The sequence below is a fragment of the Tympanuchus pallidicinctus genome, unplaced genomic scaffold, assembly GCF_026119805.1.
Source record: "Tympanuchus pallidicinctus isolate F22 unplaced genomic scaffold, pur_lepc_1.0 scaffold21, whole genome shotgun sequence".
NCBI classification, from domain to species: Eukaryota; Metazoa; Chordata; class Aves; order Galliformes; family Phasianidae; genus Tympanuchus; species Tympanuchus pallidicinctus.
The window spans coordinates 1,343,857-1,366,142 of NW_026294733.1; the positions used below are offsets into that span (position 1 = coordinate 1,343,857).

At 42.5% G+C, this 22,286-nt stretch overlaps 2 protein-coding genes across 6 annotated transcripts; one reads left to right on the forward strand and one right to left on the reverse strand.

Annotated features, from left to right (window-relative positions):
• Positions 1 to 1,683: 1,683 nt before the first annotated feature.
• FAM114A2 (family with sequence similarity 114 member A2) lies at positions 1,684 to 11,429 on the reverse strand. 2 transcript variants are annotated; one of them, XM_052684657.1, is made up of 15 exons: positions 11,312 to 11,429; positions 10,517 to 10,646; positions 10,178 to 10,380; positions 9,899 to 9,995; positions 9,349 to 9,444; positions 8,957 to 9,069; positions 7,943 to 8,077; positions 7,622 to 7,780; positions 6,922 to 7,045; positions 5,849 to 5,928; positions 5,051 to 5,179; positions 4,700 to 4,839; positions 3,866 to 3,938; positions 3,243 to 3,296; positions 1,684 to 2,504 (listed from the first exon to the last, which is right to left on the reverse strand). In XM_052684657.1, the coding sequence occupies exons 3-15, from the start codon at positions 10,373 to 10,375 to the stop codon at positions 2,403 to 2,405; spliced, it is 1,500 nt and encodes a 499-aa protein (XP_052540617.1). In that variant the 5' UTR covers positions 10,376 to 10,380; positions 10,517 to 10,646; positions 11,312 to 11,429; the 3' UTR covers positions 1,684 to 2,402. The 2 variants fall into 2 exon arrangements, with proteins under 2 accessions (XP_052540617.1, XP_052540616.1); XM_052684656.1 differs by lacking the exon at positions 11,312 to 11,429 and adding an exon at positions 11,115 to 11,218.
• MFAP3 (microfibril associated protein 3) lies at positions 11,172 to 21,312 on the forward strand. Of its 4 annotated transcripts, none has more exons than XR_008207187.1 (4): positions 11,172 to 11,272; positions 15,382 to 15,843; positions 17,273 to 18,925; positions 20,524 to 21,312. XR_008207187.1 is itself a non-coding variant. In XM_052684671.1 (3 exons), exons 2-3 carry the CDS (start codon positions 15,564 to 15,566, stop codon positions 18,016 to 18,018), a joined length of 1,026 nt encoding a protein of 341 aa, XP_052540631.1. In that variant the 5' UTR covers positions 11,172 to 11,272; positions 15,382 to 15,563; the 3' UTR covers positions 18,019 to 21,312. The 4 variants fall into 4 exon arrangements, 2 of the variants coding, with proteins under 2 accessions (XP_052540631.1, XP_052540632.1); XR_008207186.1 differs by having other exon boundaries at positions 17,273 to 18,509; positions 18,768 to 21,312; XM_052684671.1 differs by having other exon boundaries at positions 17,273 to 21,312.
• The last annotated feature ends 974 nt before the right edge of the window (positions 21,313 to 22,286 follow it).

Consider the following 22,286-nt stretch of genomic DNA (forward strand, 5'->3'; position numbering starts at 1 on the left):
CAAGCCTTTTTCATGTTTTAAACCTTTCCACAGCAGCTGCCAGGAAGCAGCATTTGCAGCTGCAAGTAACAGAATCTCTCCTAAGGAAAGAAAATAACTGTGGGAGGCTTTTTCCCCCTCCCAGCTCCTGCCAGCATCTCAGCTATCTCTTATCTATTCTCAGCCACCTCTCATCTCTCTGAACACCACCAGAAGTTCTCAAATCACTGCCAGCTCTCATCAGATTCACGAGCAAGTCAAGGCTGAGCAATAAGACCTCCAGACAGTTGGATGGTGAATTCTGATGCATCCTTTGGGTAGCAAGATTTCAACAATTGTAACTATTTCTGTTGGTAATCTACTGTGGTCCTTGCAGAGGTACACAAGTGAAGCTGCTGCACAGTTGGGCATTGGCTGTTCTAACAAAAAGCAGGTGAGAGTGCGACTGAAAGAACTGCATTATTAAAAAAATAATAATTAAAAAAAAACCCTTTCCTTTAATTATTAAACTACATAGAAGCACTGCAGGCCAGCTTAAGTAGACAACCTGCAAAATAAATAAATAAATAAATAAATAAATAAATAAATAAATAAATAAATAAATAAAAAGTAGCTGCTGCTTCATAAAGCCCTGTTATCATCATTTTTTTCCTCTTCTGACATTTCTGTAAATCTTGGCTTTGTGGTAGGAGCCAAGGTGACATTTTGTGCCAATGCAGTAATATAGAGCTCAGATGTGGGAGCTCTCACACCCCAGCCTGTGTTTAGTGCCTTGTTTGCTACGGAAGGGTGCCCTGCCATGAGAGACCCCAGCTGCCCCTGCCCCACAGCAGCACGCAGCCCTGCCCCAGAAACCAGCCAGGGGATGAGAAAAGGCAGCACAGCTCTTCCCTGCTGCTCTGTTAGTGCCCCTTGCCACCTGAAACCCTTCCCAAAACGAATCCTTTTCCAAAAATGCTATCAATGTAAAGAAAAAGTATGTAATTTATTGTAGCACAGATGTTCTTTCCTAATCACATTCAAGTCTAGCATTCTTTAAAAAGCAAAATAAAATACTTTGATTTGATCAGCCTAACCAGGACTAAGGCAAGGGCTTTTCCATGCATTTAAAACCAGAGCAGCATTAGCAGAGAGGTATGCTAACACAAAGAACATCTCTCTGTTGCACAACAGAGCAGAGAAACTGCTCTAAGCCTTCAGTACTGCAGAAATCTGCAAGACCTACTAAAGCCCAGACCATTTTAAAAATAAGATCTGAGCATCACTCTTACCAATGAGGCAGGTGTGACACTCAGTCACCTCTGGTTTGCTATTCTGGACTTCTTTAAGTTCCATTTAAGCTGTGCATTTCTGCTCTTGTGATTCCAACAGAGGCTGTTCCCTCCCAGTGGGAAAGCTCAGAAGATAGAAATTGTAAAAAAGAACAAAGCAGGGAACTTTCATAGCACAAAGGAACAGATACGATACGTGAAGCAGCTTCTGAGACAAATTAGGACTCCTGCTAACAGAACCAAATTGCTTCCTCTTTCCCTGCTTTAATAGATCTTAGAAGAAGGAGCATTACATTATAGTATTTTTATACATAAATTAGAAAAAAAAACAGTATCTGAGTCTGAACAGTCTGCAGCTGACATGTCAAGTAACATTAAAAAAGGGGCATCCTACGGCTTAATTCTCTCATTAGATTGCTCAAACAAGAATCAATCCCTTCTAGCCAGTTCTCATTTATTGCTATAAAGTAAAGTACCCACATTCTTAGGGCCAGATCAACATTTTTCCAGTTTGTGCTGAGGCAAGCATTCTGCAATAATAACAGCACCCTAGTGAGTCCCAATCCCACATCCCTGAGTCATTAGCAGACACCTTCAGGAAGCTGGGGCTTCTCTTCTGCAACAGCGGCTCAAGAAGGAACCCTCTCTGTTCTATTCTTTCCAGTCTCGAAAAATAATCAGGAGTGATAATCAAAAATCTTTATCTTCTCTTGCATCTTGTATCCATTTCAGCTCAAATGCTGAGCACTCAGAAGCCTAGTTATGTCTCTCTGACTTAAAAATCAACTATGATTTCAGCTAACTCTTAAATTGCCAGCTGCTACTCCTTTCTCCAGCACTGTCTCCACAGTTTAGAGAGTTTCTCCAAAGAGCTTGTTAACACATACAGCAGAGACACTCCACTCCAAGCCTATGGAAACAGGGAAGCAGTCTGAGCTTGAAGTCTGTCACATCCTCCACCAGCCTGGACTATGCTAATCACATCCCTCAATGAGCTGTAAGAGCTGTCATTGTCAGACTGCACTTTATCATTGCTCTTGCAGTAGCAGCCATCAGTTCATCTTTTTCCTTTTTAATATCAGCCATTACGTCAGTCTCCAGCATGGAAAATACGAAGTGAGAAGGTCAAGAAGGTCTTAATTAGATGGGCTTTTATTGCTGGCATAGTTCCGTTCTAGCCTCAATAAGAGAGAGCTGCAGTACAGGCAGCAAGAGCTGGAAGGCATCTTGGATGTACGAAGCACTGTTTGAAGCCTAAAAAAAAAGGAAAAAAAAGACACATGAATAATTGTGCTACCAGTCAGCTTCAGTAACCTCATACTCATTGCAAACAGCATTGATTGATGTACATAAGAAACACAACCCTACTGCTTATTGGGTCTTTACAGCTTCCTTCTAGAAATCAATTTAATGTAAGTTTTTGAGGGGCTTTATGTCACTCAGCAAAAAAGCAGCTGGCTTAAAAGCTGCTACACAAGATCAAGTGTGATCTAAAGGCAGGATACTACTTTGTGTAAGAGATAAAAAGCATTTCTTTCAAAGAGAAACATAAGCATGCTGCATCAGGAAGGAAGAATACACCAACAGAAACATCCATTTCCCATCCCACCTCTGAAGTTTACAAGCACTGAGGACCAACTTAACAGCTGGGATATGCTGGGACTCTTGCATGCTGATTTATGAGCTTGTCTAAGATTTGAATTCAAGCATTGTACAAAAGTGCTAGAAATCCAAATATCTGAACAAACTACTCTGCATCTTCTGACCCACGATAGCTATCAGCTGGGACAAGCCCAACCATGCTCACTCTTCACTAACATTCATGTCCTGTGAAGATCTACAGGCATTTACTAAAATCTGTAAGTTATCAGATAGTTAAGTAGAATCTCAGGCTACAGAACTTTGCATGCATAAGGACAGTGAGGTGGAAAAAAACTGTGTATCTATTTTTTTGAGTATTAGCCCAAAGTTTTAAACTTCAGCATAACTGACCTCCAAAAACACTCCAGTGATTAAGGGATTAAGCACATCTGCCTTCTCTTCGACCTGCAGAGACCAGACATGTGTTATTTCTATTGAAATTTTTATCACATTATTTCAAGCAAAATAAAGCTAAACCCTCTGTAAGGTTACAGTCACCACTGCTCCCCTGACAATATGAAAGCTAAGGCACAAGGTGCAGAGGATCTGCCCTGCAGCATGCAAATAAGAACAAGGATAACAACACACTCGGTGCAGGCCCTCTATGGATACACATCTTCAAATGAACTGCAGGCAGTCAGAATGTAAGGATACCATCTTCAGTAACACCTACATGTTTTGTAATATCTACAACAGAATCACAACCCTCATTTCCTTCTGTCTCATCAGTATTGTCAGCACCAACCTCCACCACCACTCTGTGCCAGGCTGAACACCTCTGGTGGCATTCAAAAGCTCAGCACACATTCAGCTGCCACAGTCTGCAAAAGAGTAATCTGGGAGACCAGACTACAAAGCAAAAACCTGCATGCATAAATGAGGAAGCACAACAAGTGCTTTATGGTGAGGATTCCAATGCTGTGCTGTAATCAAGTAATACATCTCATCCCTAAGAACTGTAATGCAATCCTTACCCCTGCAATTGTTAAGCACGTAGTAAACTCTTTGGAGAAAGATGACAGTTCCTTACACAGCACCATCGTCACCCTGTGGAAGAAGAGTGGAAAGCTATACAGTAAATATAGTCTACAAGGAACAATCCTCTTTTAGTATTCATGTAAAACACAAATACCTTGTTTCCACGTACATAAAGTTAAATTAAACCAAAACTGGTACACAGCATTTCAACAGTTTATGAAGATCCAAAAGTTCCCCAAAGAAATGGGGGAAAAGAATGGTGAAAAAATAAGTAATTAAAATTGAAAATGTGAGAGAGCTTTCAAAAGATAGACACAGCAATTCAAAAAGGAACAGTACTAATTCGCTTTATTACTAACGAGTACCATTTTCTGAAGTAGAAAGTCTTGTGCAGTTCACATCCTTATGCTGCAAAGAAAAATCCTCCATGCATTATTTGTATGATCAGGCTATTAATTAGTGCAGCAATTTCACAGTACCATGTACCTAACAAGCTACACGACTAGCAAAAGGGTACTTACAAATCACTTTTATACAGCTGTTTTTGTCACGTTTTAAATTTCTATTTACTAACTAGCAGAAGTTTGGGGAAAACATCTCTCTTGGCTGTAACAGCTTTTGAGCAGGGTTTCCTTTCTTATCAAGAAATGTCTTCAAGCTAGATAAAAACAGTTGAATTACCCTATGGGTGGCATCCCTATCTTCCAGCAATGAACATCCATTCAAGAGCAGAAATCAAGAGCCCTGCACCCCTTGGAATTGCAAAGCAGCCTTGAACGGTTTCATCATAGGTTATTACATGCTACACATTTACGAAGAGCTAAACTTACTGTGAAAGGGACTTGGCTCTGTCTGTGGCAGTCACCTCCTGTTTCTGACCATGCAGAAACAAAGCTGCGGTTTTGTGGAAGGTTTCAATGGAGTATGCTGTCAGTTCAGCCAGACTTCTTATGGCAAATGCATGAATATCCTGTAGGAGATGGAAAAAACCTCCCACATCATACAAAAACTAGCAGCCTTTGTTGTTTAAAGCAAATAAATAATACAATGCACTGTCTGCCTTTTCAGATCCCCACATCTGTGCAGAAATAGAAACCCCTTAGTTCCAGTAATCACAACTGTAACTCAGTTGCCAGATAAACACTGTGATCAGATATTGTCTTATTCCATTGGTCAGTTACCTCTACTGATTTTTTAACATCATGGTCACCACCTCCAGGTTCCACTTCCTGGTTTTCTTCACTCTCTTTTTCTTCTTTAGGAAGACTGCTGTTGAACTGTGCTATCCATTCATGAGCAGATGTTCTCACCTGTATGATGATAATGACTAAAATGAAGCCCCACTGCACACCACAAAACACAGATCTCCCTAAAGGAAGGAGACAGCTACACCAAACAACCACAATAAACTATCCTTGTGCCTTCTTGACTTTGTAGGTCGGCTACATGCATGTAGTAGAAGACATTCATTTCCCTAACACCAGGTGCTGGGATTTACCAGCAGGGCCATGATTAACTGAGGAGCTTCAAAAACATGCCTGCAGAATGCTGCTGCCACTTGGTGGATCTGAAAGGTAGTGAAACAATGGCAAGAAAGGCGTATCTTCTTCATACCAGCTTCTGAACATAGTAAAACCAACTGATTCGTGCCAAGAGGAGGGCTGCAAATCAAAATGGTAGGCTGGTTTCACTGCTGCCGCAGTGGCTGATAGCTTACTGCTCAGTTTTCTTTGCCACCAGATATTACTGCCCAGTGATAGGGCAAAGACCCACTGGTGCCCACTGATTCAGAGCCACAAATACTACAGAACATGATTTTGCCTCATAAAGTCAAAGGAAAAGACCCATTTCTTTTAACTCCAATTGTTAAAGTGTCTAAAACACAGCTTGTCTTCATGCCTTTTCACAAGCAAAGCAAGACTGAGAAGCAGGTCTTATGAGAAATCTCTCCAGCTTTTAGAGAAAGCGAAACAACTCACCATGATCAGTTTATCTGGCTTTGTGGAGATATGCAATTCTGCAAACAGCTCTGTTACTTCCTTGGTGAACTCCTCATCTCCTGAAGGAAAGAGAAGGCTAAAGAATCCCCAGAAAGGATAGATATAGGAAACAAGCAGGACTTTAACGCACAACTAGTTTTGCACAAGTCTCTTGACTGTTCTTCCTTAATCATCAACTCAGGCAAGGATGCATCACATCTGGCCTTTTAAATATAATTTATAATGTAAGTTATGGAAAGGTGGAGTCACCAGTGCCAGAAGATTAGCTTTTGCTCTCTCAATCCTGGTTCTTTAGCTAAGGTAATTCAATTTTTACAGGCAGGCAATCTATAACACATCAAATAAACACAGCATTTTACAATGCACTAAGTTGTGCTTTACCTTGGAGAGTCTGAAATATTCCTTAAAGCCTCCAGTTCTCCAGTTATATATGGCAGGGCAGATGTTAACAGTGGGAGAGAGGCACTGAGATCCATCACAGAAATATAGAAGATACATTAAATGCTAAATGCTAGCAAGTGCAGGTGTGAGCCCTCCCTGATGAACCATTTAGGTAAAAGAAATGCAAGAAATTTACATTAATACCTGCATAATCTTCAAGAATCAGATGGCTTCTCTGTGTGGAGACACCTCTAAGCCTTTTGGTCCCCTGGCTAACTCTCCTTGAAAAAACAAAAAAATTTGCTCTCCCCTAGGTTTAGACAACCTATTCCAAGTCTTTCCCTTATGAACAGGGAAACCCAGTGTCTCCTTGTATTATGAATATAGGCTCAAGGTCAGCTGTAATAACAGACCAGAAGTCAAGTAAATCTAATCCTGTTCTGGCAAGAATCGAGTGATTTCTGCTACAGAATTAATTCACAGAAGCCTTCCAGTGATGAAGGGCATTGCTACCAGTCATGCTCCTAGCCACAGATGGCTTCAGAATTAAGCATCTAGCAAAAGAATAACTTCACATTCATTGCTAGCACTCTCACGACTAGTTGGCTCTGTATTGAGAATTTCATTTGGAACCAGCTTCTCCTTCCAGAACTTTCACCTAGGATTTTTACCTTTCTTTTCTTCCTCTTCTTCTTCAAAGAATTCAGCTAAAGAAAATGCTTCATTAAGTTGCTCCATTTCCTCTTTCACTGTGTCCAACTCCTCTCCAGAGAGGGCACTTAGAACCAATTTCACCTAGTTAGGGGCAGAACAGCCAAATATAGAGTTATAAGTCCAGAAAGAAAAAGAAACAAAATGGAAGATGAAGTATCTCATTTACACTGTATGTAAAAACATTACAGATCAATACTAATGAGAAAGTGGTGTTTTCCTACATGAAGGTTGAAGAGGAAAGACAAGTTAGGTAACAGCAGATTTTTACGAGTTATTAAAAGAATTCCTTTATAAAAATCTGAATGACTTCTGAATGCATATGCTGACCAGCCCTTCTCCTTGCCCTGAAACACTCTGCTGTGCCTGCAGTACTACTCTCCTCCAGCAAACAAGCCCCCTCTTGATAAGGTTTTGAAGAAATGCAGGAACTGAGGTTGATTAGGCAAAGAGAATGGCTCTGGGAGCTGAGGACAGGACAGAATGCTCCCAAGGAAAACAGCAGATCATAATGCAGGAGTCAAAGTGAAGTTGTACAATCATCCTTCAGTAAAAAGTCCTGAGCACTTGATTTTGCATGTATGTACATACATCTCAGCTCTTTTTTTCTCCTCCTCAGCTGAACTCAAAAATGGAAGGAAAATTGCTCAAGGCCATTACCTTTGATTCACACTCTCTAGAAAGCATCTCTAAGGCCTCCAGATGTGAAAGACCCTGAAACTCATCAAACAGTAACCCATAATGGGCTTTCTTCTCTGTAGTCATGGTAACCTCAGTAGCTGTCTGCTGCTCTTCTTTCTCCTTTGCCTCTCGTAAGACCTGAAAAAAAGAAATGCAGAGGACTCAGCTCAATATCAGAAGATACAGAATTGGGTAGGAGAAAGCTTTAGGTTCAACAGAAAGAGATGGCTGCTTAATGACAGGATCTCAGAAGAAGAAAAAACAATAAGAAACCAACATGTTGATATGGAACAGCCGTACCTGAGATAACGTAGAGGTCCTGTTCATTAGGCCCTTTGTTTTTTTGAATCCAGGGTCTCCCTCAGCTATCACATCCATTGTCTTTTTCCCAATGAATTCCAAGGCATCTAAACCTCCAGTAATAACACTTTTTCCCTGTGAAACAGATTTAGGTATCGTCAGTGCTTAAAAGTCACAGAAGACCATATAGCTGAAAAAATGAGACTGAGGCCATATTATGTTAGGCAAGCCAAATTGGTCCTTGTCACCCCAGAATTCAATGCTAAAAAAAATCATCAAAAATAGAGTAAGGACAGGGAAAATGCCATGATACACTATTAATCAACAGTTTAATACAACACTCAATCAGCTACATGAATCTGACAAAAAATATTATTATTCTGTGAAGGAGCTGGTTCTCAGCACTCTGAGATATTTCGTTTCTGACACTCCAAGCAGAAAATGCTACAAACGTGGGCTTCAGTTGCTTGTTTTTGCTTTTAAGGTTTGAACATCTGCAGCTATTTCAGATTCATGGGAAACACTGACAAGACAGCAGGTCACAAAGGCACTGTTTCTAAGGGTACTGGACTCTTTGAAGTCTATTTCTCACGGTCACAGGAGCAAGCTGATTTCCAAGCAATTTGGGCTGGTTTCACGAGTTTCTGAAGAGGAGAATGAGTTTCACATCTAGACAATTCTCTGAAAATATTCCAGGAATGAGTCTGACTCTCCATTTGACTGAATGCCCTGAAGGAAGGGAGCACAGATAACAGCACAGAGGTGACATGCATGGGAATGGATGCCCATCCTTGAACTGTGTGATGCATGCTTGTTATACATCAACACTTCATATACAACTAAACAAAACTAAAGATAACTTGCACATCAATTGCCAGCATGGCATGAGATAATGCCTGTTTGAAGGCTGACATACTCTCTCACTAATTATCACACAAAAGCCAAAATTAAGTTTCTTGATGCTTCAGACCACGCTCTCAAACTCATTTTCGCCTGCTTTCCCAACTCACTCACTGTGCTTTGAACAGCAGTAGAGATGGTTGATAGAACTCCAAAAGCTCCAGCAATAGGAAAGGAACTGCCATCACCAGCTGCATCTGCGCTGCTAACATCGGGATTCTCACTTCCTGCATTAGAAGGCAGAAAAATCAGCTTCCCCACTCCCACAAAAAGATCCTTTCAGCTGCTGAGTGCAGAAAATTAACTAACAAAATGTGTCAGCCAGAAGCAGGGTTAGAACTGGAAAGAGGACAGGAAAATAGTCTCAGTTCTAACACCAGTAAGCAATGTGCTGTTTTTAGCACTTTGGTATCTACACCAACATGAGAGATAGAACATGATTGTCATTTAGGGGCTGATTGTATTGAGATTTGTTTCAGTGTTGTTCTTACGCAATAAAAACTGACCTCTGGCAGCATCTCTGGTCTCTGAAGAGATTTCACTTGGACTGGGGATCCCAAGGGTTGTTTCTGCTTTTTCTATGACATTCGAAATACCTTGACCTAGAAAAGACAGCAGCAGTGCTTCATCCATGTGGTATATTTTATCCCTCATAAGAACAGAGGCAGCATCAGATATGTATATTGTTTTCCTACTATTCTGCCTTATTCCCTATACAAAACAGTTTAATCCACACTAAAACATACCGCTATCCAGACTCTTAACCTTCCAGCGTAATTAATTCTGATTTCATTCAGGTTTTAAATCAACTTGCAAAGTTTTAAAACATCATATTATTCAAACACCTCGAAAACTTGGTAGTTTTGGTTGAGTTCCTCTCCTTAATCTCCCTGTACCTTTTGGCGCGTGCTTTCCCATTACTTGAAGAATTTTCTTGACATTTTCCAGTACTTGTTTCTATAACAGAAACCTCATTCTCAAGAAAAAAAGAGCTCATAAGCTCCTGAAACATGACACATGGTTAAAATATTTATCAAATACCAGAAAGAGACTTACCTACAGTAGCTACAGTAGCAGATGCAGTTGACAGAAGGGATTTCCCCCAGCTTCCCCAGTACCCCCATCCTGACTGAGATGCAGGAGATTCTGAAACCTTTATCGAAGAAAAGCAGAAGAGAGCAATTCAGGTAACAAGAACACACGCAGCCTCTGGTGGGTAACTTTCACAGTGCTTTTTCTTTTCGAATGAACAGCAATGGGAATTTTCAGAATTCTTCTGTGCACAAAGACATGAAACTTCAAGTCACATCATTCAGACTGAGAGCAAACACACACCTTGGAAGTTTCAGCTGTGGGCTTTTTTGTGTCAGCAGACTGACTTGGGGCTTTGGGTTCAGGTCTTTTCCGAGTCACAGGCACAGGTTCCTTCTCTTCATTGCTCTCAGTGCTGCCAAGTTCTTCCACCTTCTGCTCACTTTCGTCCTCGTAAGAGGTTTCCTCTTTCAGATTTTCACCATTGTCTTCTTCAGACATGACTACTGCATTCACAGAAAGCAAAGCAGATAAAATAACCTCTCGCTTTCATGCTGTGACATTAGTTCAAAAGCAGCACACCTGTGCTTTAAATAATTCAGCAGACCTCTGGCAGAAATCCCATCTTGCTGCCACACGTACCTGCACAAACAGATTATGCTTTTAAGGGAGCTTCTACGGGAGAAATGTCACACCTGGAAGCTTAAAGTCCCACAGGAACAAGTGGCCCTATCTCACCAACACACCTTCTCTGCAAGAAACGCTGCCAGCTCTGAAAAGCAAACAAAACACACAGCAGGTGATTAAATACATGGCTTGATTCACAAAAAATAAAAAAATAAAATAAAATAAAATAACAAAATAAAATAATTGTTTGGGACCAGCTGTTTTGGAAGGGGTTGGATACCAATGGGGACAGCTATTAGAAAACAGGCAGGGAGGGAGGCAAGCAGCTGGTTTGCTTTTATATTTAGGGCTGAGTTGTTTCGTGGTGCTCAAACAACACGGGGTGTGTTACAACGGACGGGGGGACACGGCCTCTGCACCCCGCAGGGGCGGATGACACAACAGCACAGGCTGCCGACACCCGCACAGCGCTGTCCGCACGGGTCCCTGTGCTCCCGCAACCTCCCCGCTGCCCAAGGAGCCCCCCGGGTCCATCGGGACTCCGCACCCCGCAGAACCCCAGCAACGCTCCCAAAAGCCGCACCGAGGCGGCCCGCGGGAGCCCCTGCCTCACCAGCCGGGCCTCCGACGCCGCGCTCCCCCAGCGGGCGGACCGCACCATCGAGAGGAGGTGCAGAGCGGCGCCAGCTGGCTGACACCGGAAGTGAGGTGCATCCGGAAAAGCGACCGAGCAAGCACTTCCGGGTTGCTGGGCCGGTGGCGGCGTCTGAGGTGAGGGTTCGGATCGGGTCCGTTCGGGTCGGGCCGTACCTCCCTGCTCCGCGGTGACGTCAGGTTTCCTTTTGCGACCTCAGAACGCGGGGAAAACGGTGAGGCAGCTGCTGCCGTGAGACGTCGGGGCGCAGGCCTTAGCTCGGTGTTTCGGCGTAGAGGTGCGGTGAGGAGGGCGGCTTGTAGCGTGACGTCATTCCCGCCTGACGTCATTCCCGCCTGACGTCATTCCTGCGTGGTCTGACTTCACTCAGGCAGCAGCGTGCCTGGCCGTCGTGCTGCTGTTGTTGTGTGCGTGGCTGGGGACACTCAGCTATTCATTTCCAGTTTGTACCATTGATTGTGTTGAGCAATTAGCAGGAACACGCTTGTTCTCACAAATCCATCGTGGGCTCTCACTGCAGCACTTCTCCCATCTCTCCCCATCCTGCCAGGCATCGAGGGCCTGCACTCCCCAGGTTTCCTGTGCCCATTGCTTTTCCTCGGAGCTTCACTCCATCGCATCTGATTGAGCTGTAGATGTCTCTGCACACTGCAATGGAGCCAGACCAGACGGTCTTTCAAGTTCCCTCCCAGCTCAAACCATTCTGTGATTCTGCTTTGCCCCAGTCACGCAGTTCACACCTTCATCTCTGTGTCAGATGCTTCCCTCAGATCTGAAGGGGGCCACACAGGACAGCCACACCCTCTGCACTTCAGCCCAAGCTGCAGTCAGGATGCAGACTTCCTGCAGAAGTCATCAGTGAGCACCATTTGGTGCATGTTGTCGCCAGTTAACTTGTTTGGAAACCATCATAAAGCCAAAATACACTCCCACACTGTTTGCCAGGGGCGGTGGGAGGATGGAGCATGCTGTGAGGTGTATCTCGGTTTATTGCTTTGCATTTCTCCATGTGTGAGATGATGTTATGATCAGTGAATGCAAAGCCGTATAACTTTCAACCTCTTGGGTCCCAATCTTGCAATGCTTTATAAATGTGTGTAATGTTAAGTAGTCTCAGTATTTCCACTGACCTCAATGGGACTACTTAGAGTACTTTAAGTTAAACACAAACATTTTTTCAGGATAAGTGCCAAAGATGACTCATATAAGCGTACGCATCATGGATTTTTATCCTTTTACTGCTATTTGTTGTTACAACTTCGAGTCTCCTGAAGGTTCAATATGTTGAGCTCAGCTCCAGGTTTCATTGTAAAGTAGCCAGTTTCTATTCTGCACATTTCATCTTGCTTAGGTTTAATGCTGTCTTGAAGCATTGTAACGTTGGCACTGCTCAAGCTTTATCCTTTTTGGATCCTTTATCAGCTCCAGCAGCTGTTTTGCATGAATGTGATGGCTGAAGAATACGGATTTCAGAAATCATTTTATTTTTTTCCCAGCATTCAGCAATGAGAGATCGTTGTCTGCTTAACAATAATGGGTTTTCCAAAAGTGAAATGTGACAAACAATTTAGAATAAATCAGACCTCGAGGAGTTTAATAGTAAAATTCAATGACCCATCACCAATGTTTTATACATTATGCAAGCTCAGTGCAGACATAGCGGAGAGCATATGCAATTACTGAAGATAATTATCTTATTCTTATGAGGGAAAATGTTGCTCAGTATTTCTTCTGTTAAATAATTGACTGAGGTTTCTAATGTCGTTTTGGAAGGAATGTCGCAGACATTTGGAAATCTAATAATTTAAATTAAATAATTTAAAATGGCAAAAATAACACAGGCTGAGTACAGGAGGTGCTAGAATTGTTCTCTAATAAATCTGAAACATTATTAGTTGGGAGATTATAGTTTGGAAAGACTGGAAGCTGTACCACGTTTGATTCAATAATGAGGGACGGGGTTTGCGTTCACTTTGTCACTATCAACAGCTGGAGCTGCAGCAAATCTTGCTAAGTCAGGCCAGATGTCAGCCATCCACAGAGCACTCACAGCCCACTGCCTGCACGTAAGGAGCCTACACGAGGTTACCCAAATAAGCCAGTCTGCTGTGGGCTTATTTGGGCTTTCTGAGGGCTCAGAAACTCTGAAAACGCCAGAGGTCTGAAAAAAGAGAAAGGTTAAAAACCCCTCCTTCAAACAAAAGGGTGGTGGTTGGTCAGCAGCAGTCTTGGTGGTGTGTTTTCAGACCTGTGCAGTCTGTGGCTGTGATGCCACTCTCCAGGCAACACAAGTCAGTAACACTTCCCCCAAAGTCTAACTGGTGGAAAATATGTGTGAAAGAAGGCTTGGTATTTTTTCTTAGCTGTTTAGCTGTGGTAAAGTATATTGTTCAGCACGGTGGTGCAACAGTTCTTGGTGCTGGTCTCATCTTAAATGAACAGGCAAGAGGAGCAGCGGAGAAAGGAAAGGAGAAAAAGAGGGCAGGTGAAGGGATTGCTGTTTGCAGAGGAACAAGCAGAGGGCCTGGTTTCTCGTTTCCCTCGCAGGATTCAGTGGGTGAGTTGGTCAGTCAAGCTTGAAGGAGAGTTGGACACAGCTGTCTCTTTTGCCTCCTTTGTGAAAATGATTTGGCAATAGCTGCAACAGAAATGGGTCAGATACACATTTCTCATCGGACGTCAGGTCCAGAGTCTGGTTTGACCTTCAACAAGTTATCTTTAACTGAAAGAATTCCAAGTCTGGCAAATTCCTATTCAGCAAATTTTCCCGTTCCTGAATATGCTTAATTTGTCTCTGCTGGAAACACAATTAGTACAATCAGCCATACATATTTATAGCAAATTATTTTTCATAAGTGATGTGAATTCTGTCTGCCTTAGGCTGTGTTAGCGAGCGGTTCTGGAAGGACAAGAACTGTCTGCATTATTTATTAAGAAAACTTACTCCTTTGTATTGTGATATTTATGAAATTCAACTCTGCTTGCTTTGTTATTGCTAGAAGAGAAGATGATGAATTTGAAGTCACGCTGTCAGTGGGGTGAGGTCAGATATTTTTTAAGATAACATTTTAGCCTGTGGCTTCTGTACTTTGTGAATAGTTTTCTATGGCACTGGAGCGGTGTAGATGGAATCATCACCTCAGGGAATGCATATTGGATTAGAATTTCTTTATGAATCAGGCTTCCAGGAAAACTGATTACAGATTTTCTATTAATGGTGTAATCTCATTTGGTCGCGATTTGGTTTTATTCTGTCTTTTAGAAAAGAAAATCTTTGTGTGCAGAGAACCTCAAGTTAAATTCTCCATTCTAATGCCTTCAAATATCTAGTGCACACATAAACCTCAAGGGAGAGTTCTGTCCCTAGAGAAAATAATTTTTCAAACAGCTGTGAAATACGGGGCAGGGTTTGGTGTGGTGAAGATAATAAGCAAGGTGTGACTGCTGAGGTGTAGCAGCATAAAGCAAAGGATTTTCAGTAGGAGTTTACTGTACAACAACAACAGCAAAAACCAGAATGCAGCAGCAGCAAAAAAAGGTTGCCCAAAAAAGGGAAGTGTGTTTAGACATCGGTGTCCTGCTATTCAGAATGGGACTTCCTCCCTTTGTAGGTAGCTGCCACAGTAATTCTCCCTGCACAAGAAACGAGGAGCGTGTTATCTGGTATTTAGACACATAACATTGATTTTACCTTAAAATCAAGTAAGTAAATGTGCAAGTGCTAAAAATCAAATGTGTGAGTGCTTTTATTCCTCGATGCTAAAGGAAAAACCAGCATTGAAAAACACAGGACGTGAAGGGACTTTGATGGCGGTGTGGAGGAAGGCAGAAATTATTTCCTCTCTTGCTTTTCTTCCTCTATTAAGAAAGCGCTTCTTTTTTTTTGCTGTTAACAAATGCAGGATCCACTTTCTGATCCTGAAGGTACTTAATGCAGTTTGAGTAGGCTGTACAATTTTTTCTTCTTTTAAAGCCACGTTTCTCTTATTGATTACTGTTCCCGATATTACTTACTTGGATGGGAGGAAGAATGTGTGGAGGACTGAAGGTTGTGCTGATGCCTTCTTACTCTCATTTCATTACTGTGTTCTGAGCAAAGCTCTGATTTGGAGCTGCTTGGCTGGCAGTTTATATTATGCTGCTGGAAATCTGTTTACTGGGAATGAGATTTGAATACACCATGAGCATGCTGCCATTAATAAACTTAATCGTGTTTTTTTTTCAGTTGGATTTGCAGTTTCCTCTCACAATATTGATGGTCTTGAAAGTGCATTTGGATCCAAGACGTTTTCTACCAGTGAACAAATTAAGAACCTCCTCTCTCTCTCAGATCCGTACAGACAATTTAATATCTTGTGACCTCATTTCTCCAAATTAAATGAAAAAGCATTTTTCTCTTAACTTTCCATGAAGCTCAGCTATTGCCTGTTAATTTTGACTGTTAGTGCTGATCTTTCGATTGGACTTACACTGGAAAATGTAGCTTCTAATGGGACACTTGCTTTTGAGTCTTTCAATGCATCACTTCATCCAGTGCCTCAAGCTTTAGCAAGTTCCCCAGCACACCATGATATCATAGCCAAAGAGGGAACCAGTATTTTAATTGAATGTAAAGTGAACATCAGCCAATATGAATATATTCTTTGGTATAACTCCAAAGGACACCTGCTTCAACAGAAAGATGAAGGTGAGCTTTTCTGCTGTTTTATATCCTTGCGCGTTCCGCTTTTATACAGTACATGAAAGTCTCTGGAACTTTATTGTTTTCTCTTCCTATCCTCCCATTTTTACAGTTGGGAAATAGGAGGGAACAAGGCAAAGCTCTGGCATGTGGTGGATCAGGCTTTGTACCCAAGTTCTGAAGTCCTAGCCCACCCATCCTGCTGTAATGCCCTTCTGTCATTTCGCTCAAGAACCATCACAACGTGCAGTACACAAGAACTGAGTGTATATCCTACCAGATTGTAACTGATGTTATTATTGCTCTGGTTCATATTACATCTTTTCAAACACACGAATTAAATACAAGTCTCCAAAATCATGACCTTTTCAAGCTGTCAAGCCTTGCTTTAATTTTGTTACAGGATTTTATAAAGCATGAGGTAACTGATTACATTTATTTTCTGGTTTATGCACCACTGAGATTGTGGAAACCAACACAGCTTGTAATGGCCAAGGTTGAAATGGATGCTATGTAACCCTTTCCTACAGAGAGAGAAATAGTTTCCTACTGGCTCTTGTAGTTCTGTCCCTCCAATTTTTAAAATTAATTCTAAAAAAGGCTTTTGCAGATCTGTGTGGTATCCTCTATTAGTATTAATGAAGGTCATTGAGCTAATTGATAGGATCTTCTCAGAGGCCGTTGTACTGCTTTAAGTATTCAGTAACCTCTGTGTAGTTATAGAGCCATCTGGAAATTAGTTCAGAGTAGACTAATTAGGAGAATGAGTTATGAAAACAATTTCTACCCCAAGTTATAAACCCGTAGGAAATACTGCATAAAGCTTCTTTTATTGATTTCTTTTTACATAAGGTTTGTGTATCAGCACTGCATGCTCAGCAGAAAGCTGTGTCTGAAGAAAATTCTGGGTCCTTTTGCCAGCTGAGCCATTTAGACTGCGATCTTTTTCATGGGTCACTTGACTTTTGACTCAGAACATATGGAATATTAGATTCTATAGAAGACAGTCCTTCCACGTAGTGAATGACAGTGAGAAGTTCTATTTAAGAATTAGGTTCCCTGTCAGATAGAACTAGTGATGCAAAAGCACTCCAAAAAATATAGGTGAGAGAAAACAGAAGAACCAGAGTTGCAAATGCACAAATAATTTACCATTAAGCAGTAGGATGGCTAACTGAGTTAGAGCTTTGTCACAAGCATAAACAGGAAAATTTAATTCTTCACAGAATCACAGAATCACCCGGGTTGGAAGGGACCTCAAGGATCATGTAGTTCCAACCCCCCTGCCGAACAGGGCCACCAAATTCTTGTCCTACTGTGTTATGTTAGAAACAAAGGGCTTACTGTAAAGCTTGTGGAGCAAGCAGCAGCATGTCTCTAGCTTACCTGATTGTTTGTGTTTCATTAGCTCACTTCATTTCTTCTGAACCTCCAGGTGGACGGTGGAGAATTGCTGGTAATTTCCTTAACATCACAAAGGTCAACTTTGCTGACCGGGGACGATACACGTGTGCAGCTGTTCATGGTAACAACACAGCGTATTCCACCGTCACCCTGAGAGTCACCTTCACCTCGGGAGACATGAGCATTTACTACATGATTGTGTGCCTCGTTGCCTTTGCCATCACGCTCATTTTAAACATAACTCGTCTGTGCATGATGAGCAGCCACCTCCGCAAAACAGAGAAGGCTATCAATGAGTTCTTCAGGACGGAAGGGGCCGAGAAGCTTCAGAAGGCTTTTGAGATAGCCAAGCGTATCCCCATCATTACATCTGCCAAAACGTTAGAGCTGGCCAAAGTCACTCAGTTTAAGACCATGGAGTTTGCTCGGTACATCGAAGAGCTTGCCAGAAGCATTCCCCTTCCGCCGCTGATCCTTAACTGCAGGGCGTTCATGGAAGAGATCTTTGAGGCTGTGCGAGTCGATGATCCCGATGAAGTCGGCGAGGCAGAAAAACAAACCCAAGCCTGCGGTACCCAAGCTGCAATGTACCCCATCAACACGGAGATCAAGCGCAGCGATTCGCCGGCCGCGGATTCTGACGATGGGTCTGTGAATGAGCAGGGCCAAGAAATAGCTGTTCAGGTGTCCATCCACCCGCAGGCAGAAGCGCAGAGCATTGACACCGTTTCTCATGACAGCTGCCAGTTAGCTCCTTCTGAGGAGGGCACCTGCTGAACCCAGCCACATCTGTTGTACAGGAGCACGGGTGTCTGGGATAACGTGAGAAAGGGGTGTGCAAACAAGCTGCCTCACCCCTGTGCACAAGAGCTGTTTTTTTTTCCAAATTGCAAGGTGCCAGAACTACTGCTGATGTCTGTATTTCCCCTCAGTGTTTCGCTGTGTTGGTCTAACAGTTTCAGATCCGTAAGAGAAGGGTGTTTGAATTGTTGTTCAGTGGATTTTCTTTTTGAAGCAGCTTGTTTTACTTCAAGTATTTACAAAGCAGTAATTCTTTCACCAGCTCCTTGGTACCCTCTGATACTTCTGTGTTAGAAGTAGCCAAGCTGAGCAGAACAAGATGCAGTAAGATCTTTTGCTTTGTAGGCCTGTTCTTCCTTCACAAAGTGGAAGCAGAATTCCTTAAAGCCAATGTTGTTACCCCAATGAATTGAGTTGTGGGCTTTTTTTGAATTGCCTCACACTGCGTGTAGCCCATCAGAACCATGGTGAGCTTGAACAAATCTGTTTTGCGTAGCGTGCTTCTGTGTTGCTATCAAAATGTACTGTGTTTAGAAAAATAACTGCACCGAGATCTGCTGCTGAATTAAACAAAGTGCTGTGGCAGCTTAGAGAACAACCAGGGGATCTCTGCTTTCTGTGCATCTGCATCTGTGCTCGAGCGTGTGGAAAGCAAATTGCTACAAACCTTGTCACTTAAGCTTGGTGCTGATTGCCAACTGCCTTACCCTGGCTCTGTCTTACAGAGTGGAGCAGTCGGTGGTACCACTGGAACTGTCTTTTGGCTCTGCTGATTTCACTCGCTATAGAGAACCCAAAGTTTCATGTTGCATTTGACGTTGTTGTAAGAATGACAGTGATCGTCCAGAGGCGTAACTTAAAGGGAAATTTGTCTACAGTTAAGGTATCTCAGGCAGTTATTTCTGAACAGTGTAATAATGGAGGGGAAAAAGCAATGCCACTGACTTTACTCTGGCTACTGCTTTCAGGAAGCAGTGGGAGAGAGGGCTTAGCAGAGGGGCTGGCTGAGCTGCTTGCCAGCCTGTTTCCAGAGCAGAGTGGTTGAGAGTGCTGCCCTCTCCCATCTGCTGAAGAGGAAAGGCAACTGACATCCATACCTACACATGTACGTGCTGCACCAAGGATCTCCTGCACGGCTTCCTTCCTCAGCTCTGGAGCTGTGGCCTCATGGAAGCCACAGGCAGACAAGAATCAAGTATTTTCTTTCACACGTTGGTGCTGATTTTCTTTCTCCCTAGCATTTATAAGTTGTATCACTTAAATAGCATTATATATCCTATCGAGATTCAGTAGATGTAAGGGTTGTAAAAACTCCACAAATTAATTTTTTACAACTACTGGAACCATTCTGCCATATAATTTAAACAACTTGGCAACAGGAGCACCATTTAATTTCCCACAACTCTTTTTTCTTTTCCTTATTATTACAAAAATGTCAGTTGAACAAGTGATTCTGGAAGGCTGTTCAGGATTCTTAAGAGGATTTGACTCTACATTTACATGAGTAAGCAGGCACAGTGGTAATAACAGGGTGGAGCTTTCTGTTGTAGTGCATCCTCCTAACAAAGGGCCTGAGCAAATTACATTTATCACATCATATCAAATGATGGGAAAGTGAAGCATCTATTACTGTTTTAAAATACCTCCTGGGGAAAGTTCTGCTAACAGCCACCAGTAAATGCAGCCTACTTGGCTTTGGTATATTGGGTAAGAGCTGTGTTTTTTGGTGAGAATGAACACTGCTAGCCTTAGTTGCAGTAGTGCTCTGACCAACCTGGTACCTTTGCCAAGACTGTAGCAAACATCTGCTTCAGGGGAGGAAAGCTTGCTATAGACACGATAGATACTGCCCTCTGCAGTAACTTCTTGTTAGTTTCCATGGTTTGGTGGCACTTTATGTCTAGGTGAGAAATTTGTGTAGTTTTGTGTAAGCTGTCTGATTTTTAAAAACGTTTTTGGTGATCAGTGTTAAACTCTTGTGAATAAAGGGCTGGTTCTAGAAGCCCTGCCAAGATGCTGCTGGCTTCATTTCTGTCTTACAGTGAGCTCTGCAGATCTATTGCCTGAGCACAGATCTGGGGGTTTGTACCACTTTGTCCTGCCTGAAAGCTGATGGCCACAGGAGAGGGTCGTCTCTTTAATCTCTGTTGAGCCACAGGCCCTTGGCGTTGTAGCTGCTCCTGCCAGTTTTCACAAAACAGCTCTCCTTGCTTCTGTGAAGCTCTTGCATTCCTTGTGGCAGTAACATCTTTGACATTTCCCCTTCCCCTATACGCAGTGTAAAGACGCAGCTACGAAATCAAAGCTCCATTTAATTGCTTCTGTGGAAGCAGTTATGCAGTTGTGATTGACAGATGTCTCGTCAGAAGCAGCAGCTTGCAGGCAGCAGGATGATCCTGGAGGTGCATCAGATGGGTGTCAGGAGAGGAGTTTCGGGATTAACTCAATCTGTTCTCTGATTTTTATTCTTTATTTCCATAGCTCCGAGTTCTCACTGAGCGCCGTTACGCGCTGTCGCCATGTGTCCCCATTTCTGGTGGAGAGGAAAGAATCCTACATCCAGGTCCTCAGAAATGCAATTGCTGTGTCAATTGCTGGATAATAAAGCCAAGTGTTTTCCTGAATTATTGCAGCGTTTTGTTTCCCAAATTAATTCCATCCCTGAGAAGGAAGCTGTATTGCAAGAATTTCAGTAAATCAGTGACACTTATTAAATGTAGGAACTGATCCTACCTCCACTGAATTCAATTAGAGCAGATTAGGAGCCTCAGTGTATTTTACAAACAATATTACAGGGTTTTTTGTGCCTCTGAAAGCAAGGAGGATGGTGGTGTTATGCAGTAGATGTGATTTCCAGAGAAGGAAACCTGACACTGGTTTCAAACAACTTGTGAACTCTTCTTACATTGACTAGCTGTGTGCATGTAGGTCTGTTTGATGTGACTAACTGAAAATTAACATTGAAAGATTGTATAAGTGACAGTGTTTCTAACGTTTCATAGGTCACGGAGATTCTACAGTGGTTTCCTTGGTTTAAACTGAATTCTTCGACAATCTCAAGGCTATTTTATCTCTTCTTTATAACTGCTTTTTATTTAAAATAACATAAAATCGACTCATTACCCGAGAGTACCTAAAAATAACTTTGTAGTGGTTATTTGTATCACTTGGATTGTAACGTCACTGTTTAATGTAACTGCATAGGATTTCATACTTTCATAAAATGAACTGGTAGATTTGCAAAATAAATGAAAAACAAAAGCTTTGTTCTCTTTGGGGTTACTTTTTTATCACTGGGGAGGAGATGAGCAGCAGGCGATGGGAGGTTGAATGCTGGTAGCCACTCTGATACCAGAGTGCCAGGACACTCAGTCATCTGATAGACAGCTTCTGCTCCGATGCCTTTGGGATTGATGTTTTCTGTGTCTCAGAGCCCCCAGCAGCTCTGTGTGGTTGCCAGCTGCACATACAAATGCTTACAGACCCAGCGTGGCTTCAGCAAGGCCTGTGCATCCCTCAGTTTTACTTTTTCAGGGGAAAAAGGTGATCATGAAGAGCAGAGACCCTCAACCACAAGCATTTATTTTCTGCTCTTACCTCTTCTACATCATTTTATAGTTCTGTGTTTTTTTAATGTTGCTCAAAAGATGGTGTATTTGGAGACAGCTTGTCTCACAAGTGGCAACTTGGTGCAAATGTGAAGTATTGAAAGCCTTGAAGTGATTATTGTTTTCCTCCTCATTTTGGTGACCAGGCTTGGGTTCCTATTGCACTGCAACAATTCAGAGCATTAAACTGTGCCAGAGGATGATCCTGAGGCCCTAAGTGAAGAGCTTTCTACCATTGGTCACACCAGGAAACCCCATTTCCCACCTGAGTGCCTGATGTTGTGTGAGAATGCATGCCTTCTGTATGGGCTTCTCCTGAAGCTGTGGGTGCCAGCCTGCAGCACAGAGGAGAAGTGCCCCTAATACAGTTTAAAAACTGCAGTCCAACCTCCTCATCCAAAATACAGCTTCCTGAGAAACCTTCCATAGTAAAACCTTTGGAGCTGTTTGAGTGTGAGAGCAGACTTCACCCACTCGATTTTTAAAGGGTAGTCTCTAGCTGCCACTCTGCACAAGGAAGATAATAGAATTAAAGCTGAATCTTGGAGATTTTACTACGAGAATCATTCGCTTAAAGGAAGAATTATTGGACCCATACTCGTCAGGCTGGGTCAGTGTTGAGTCAGCATCTGCTTT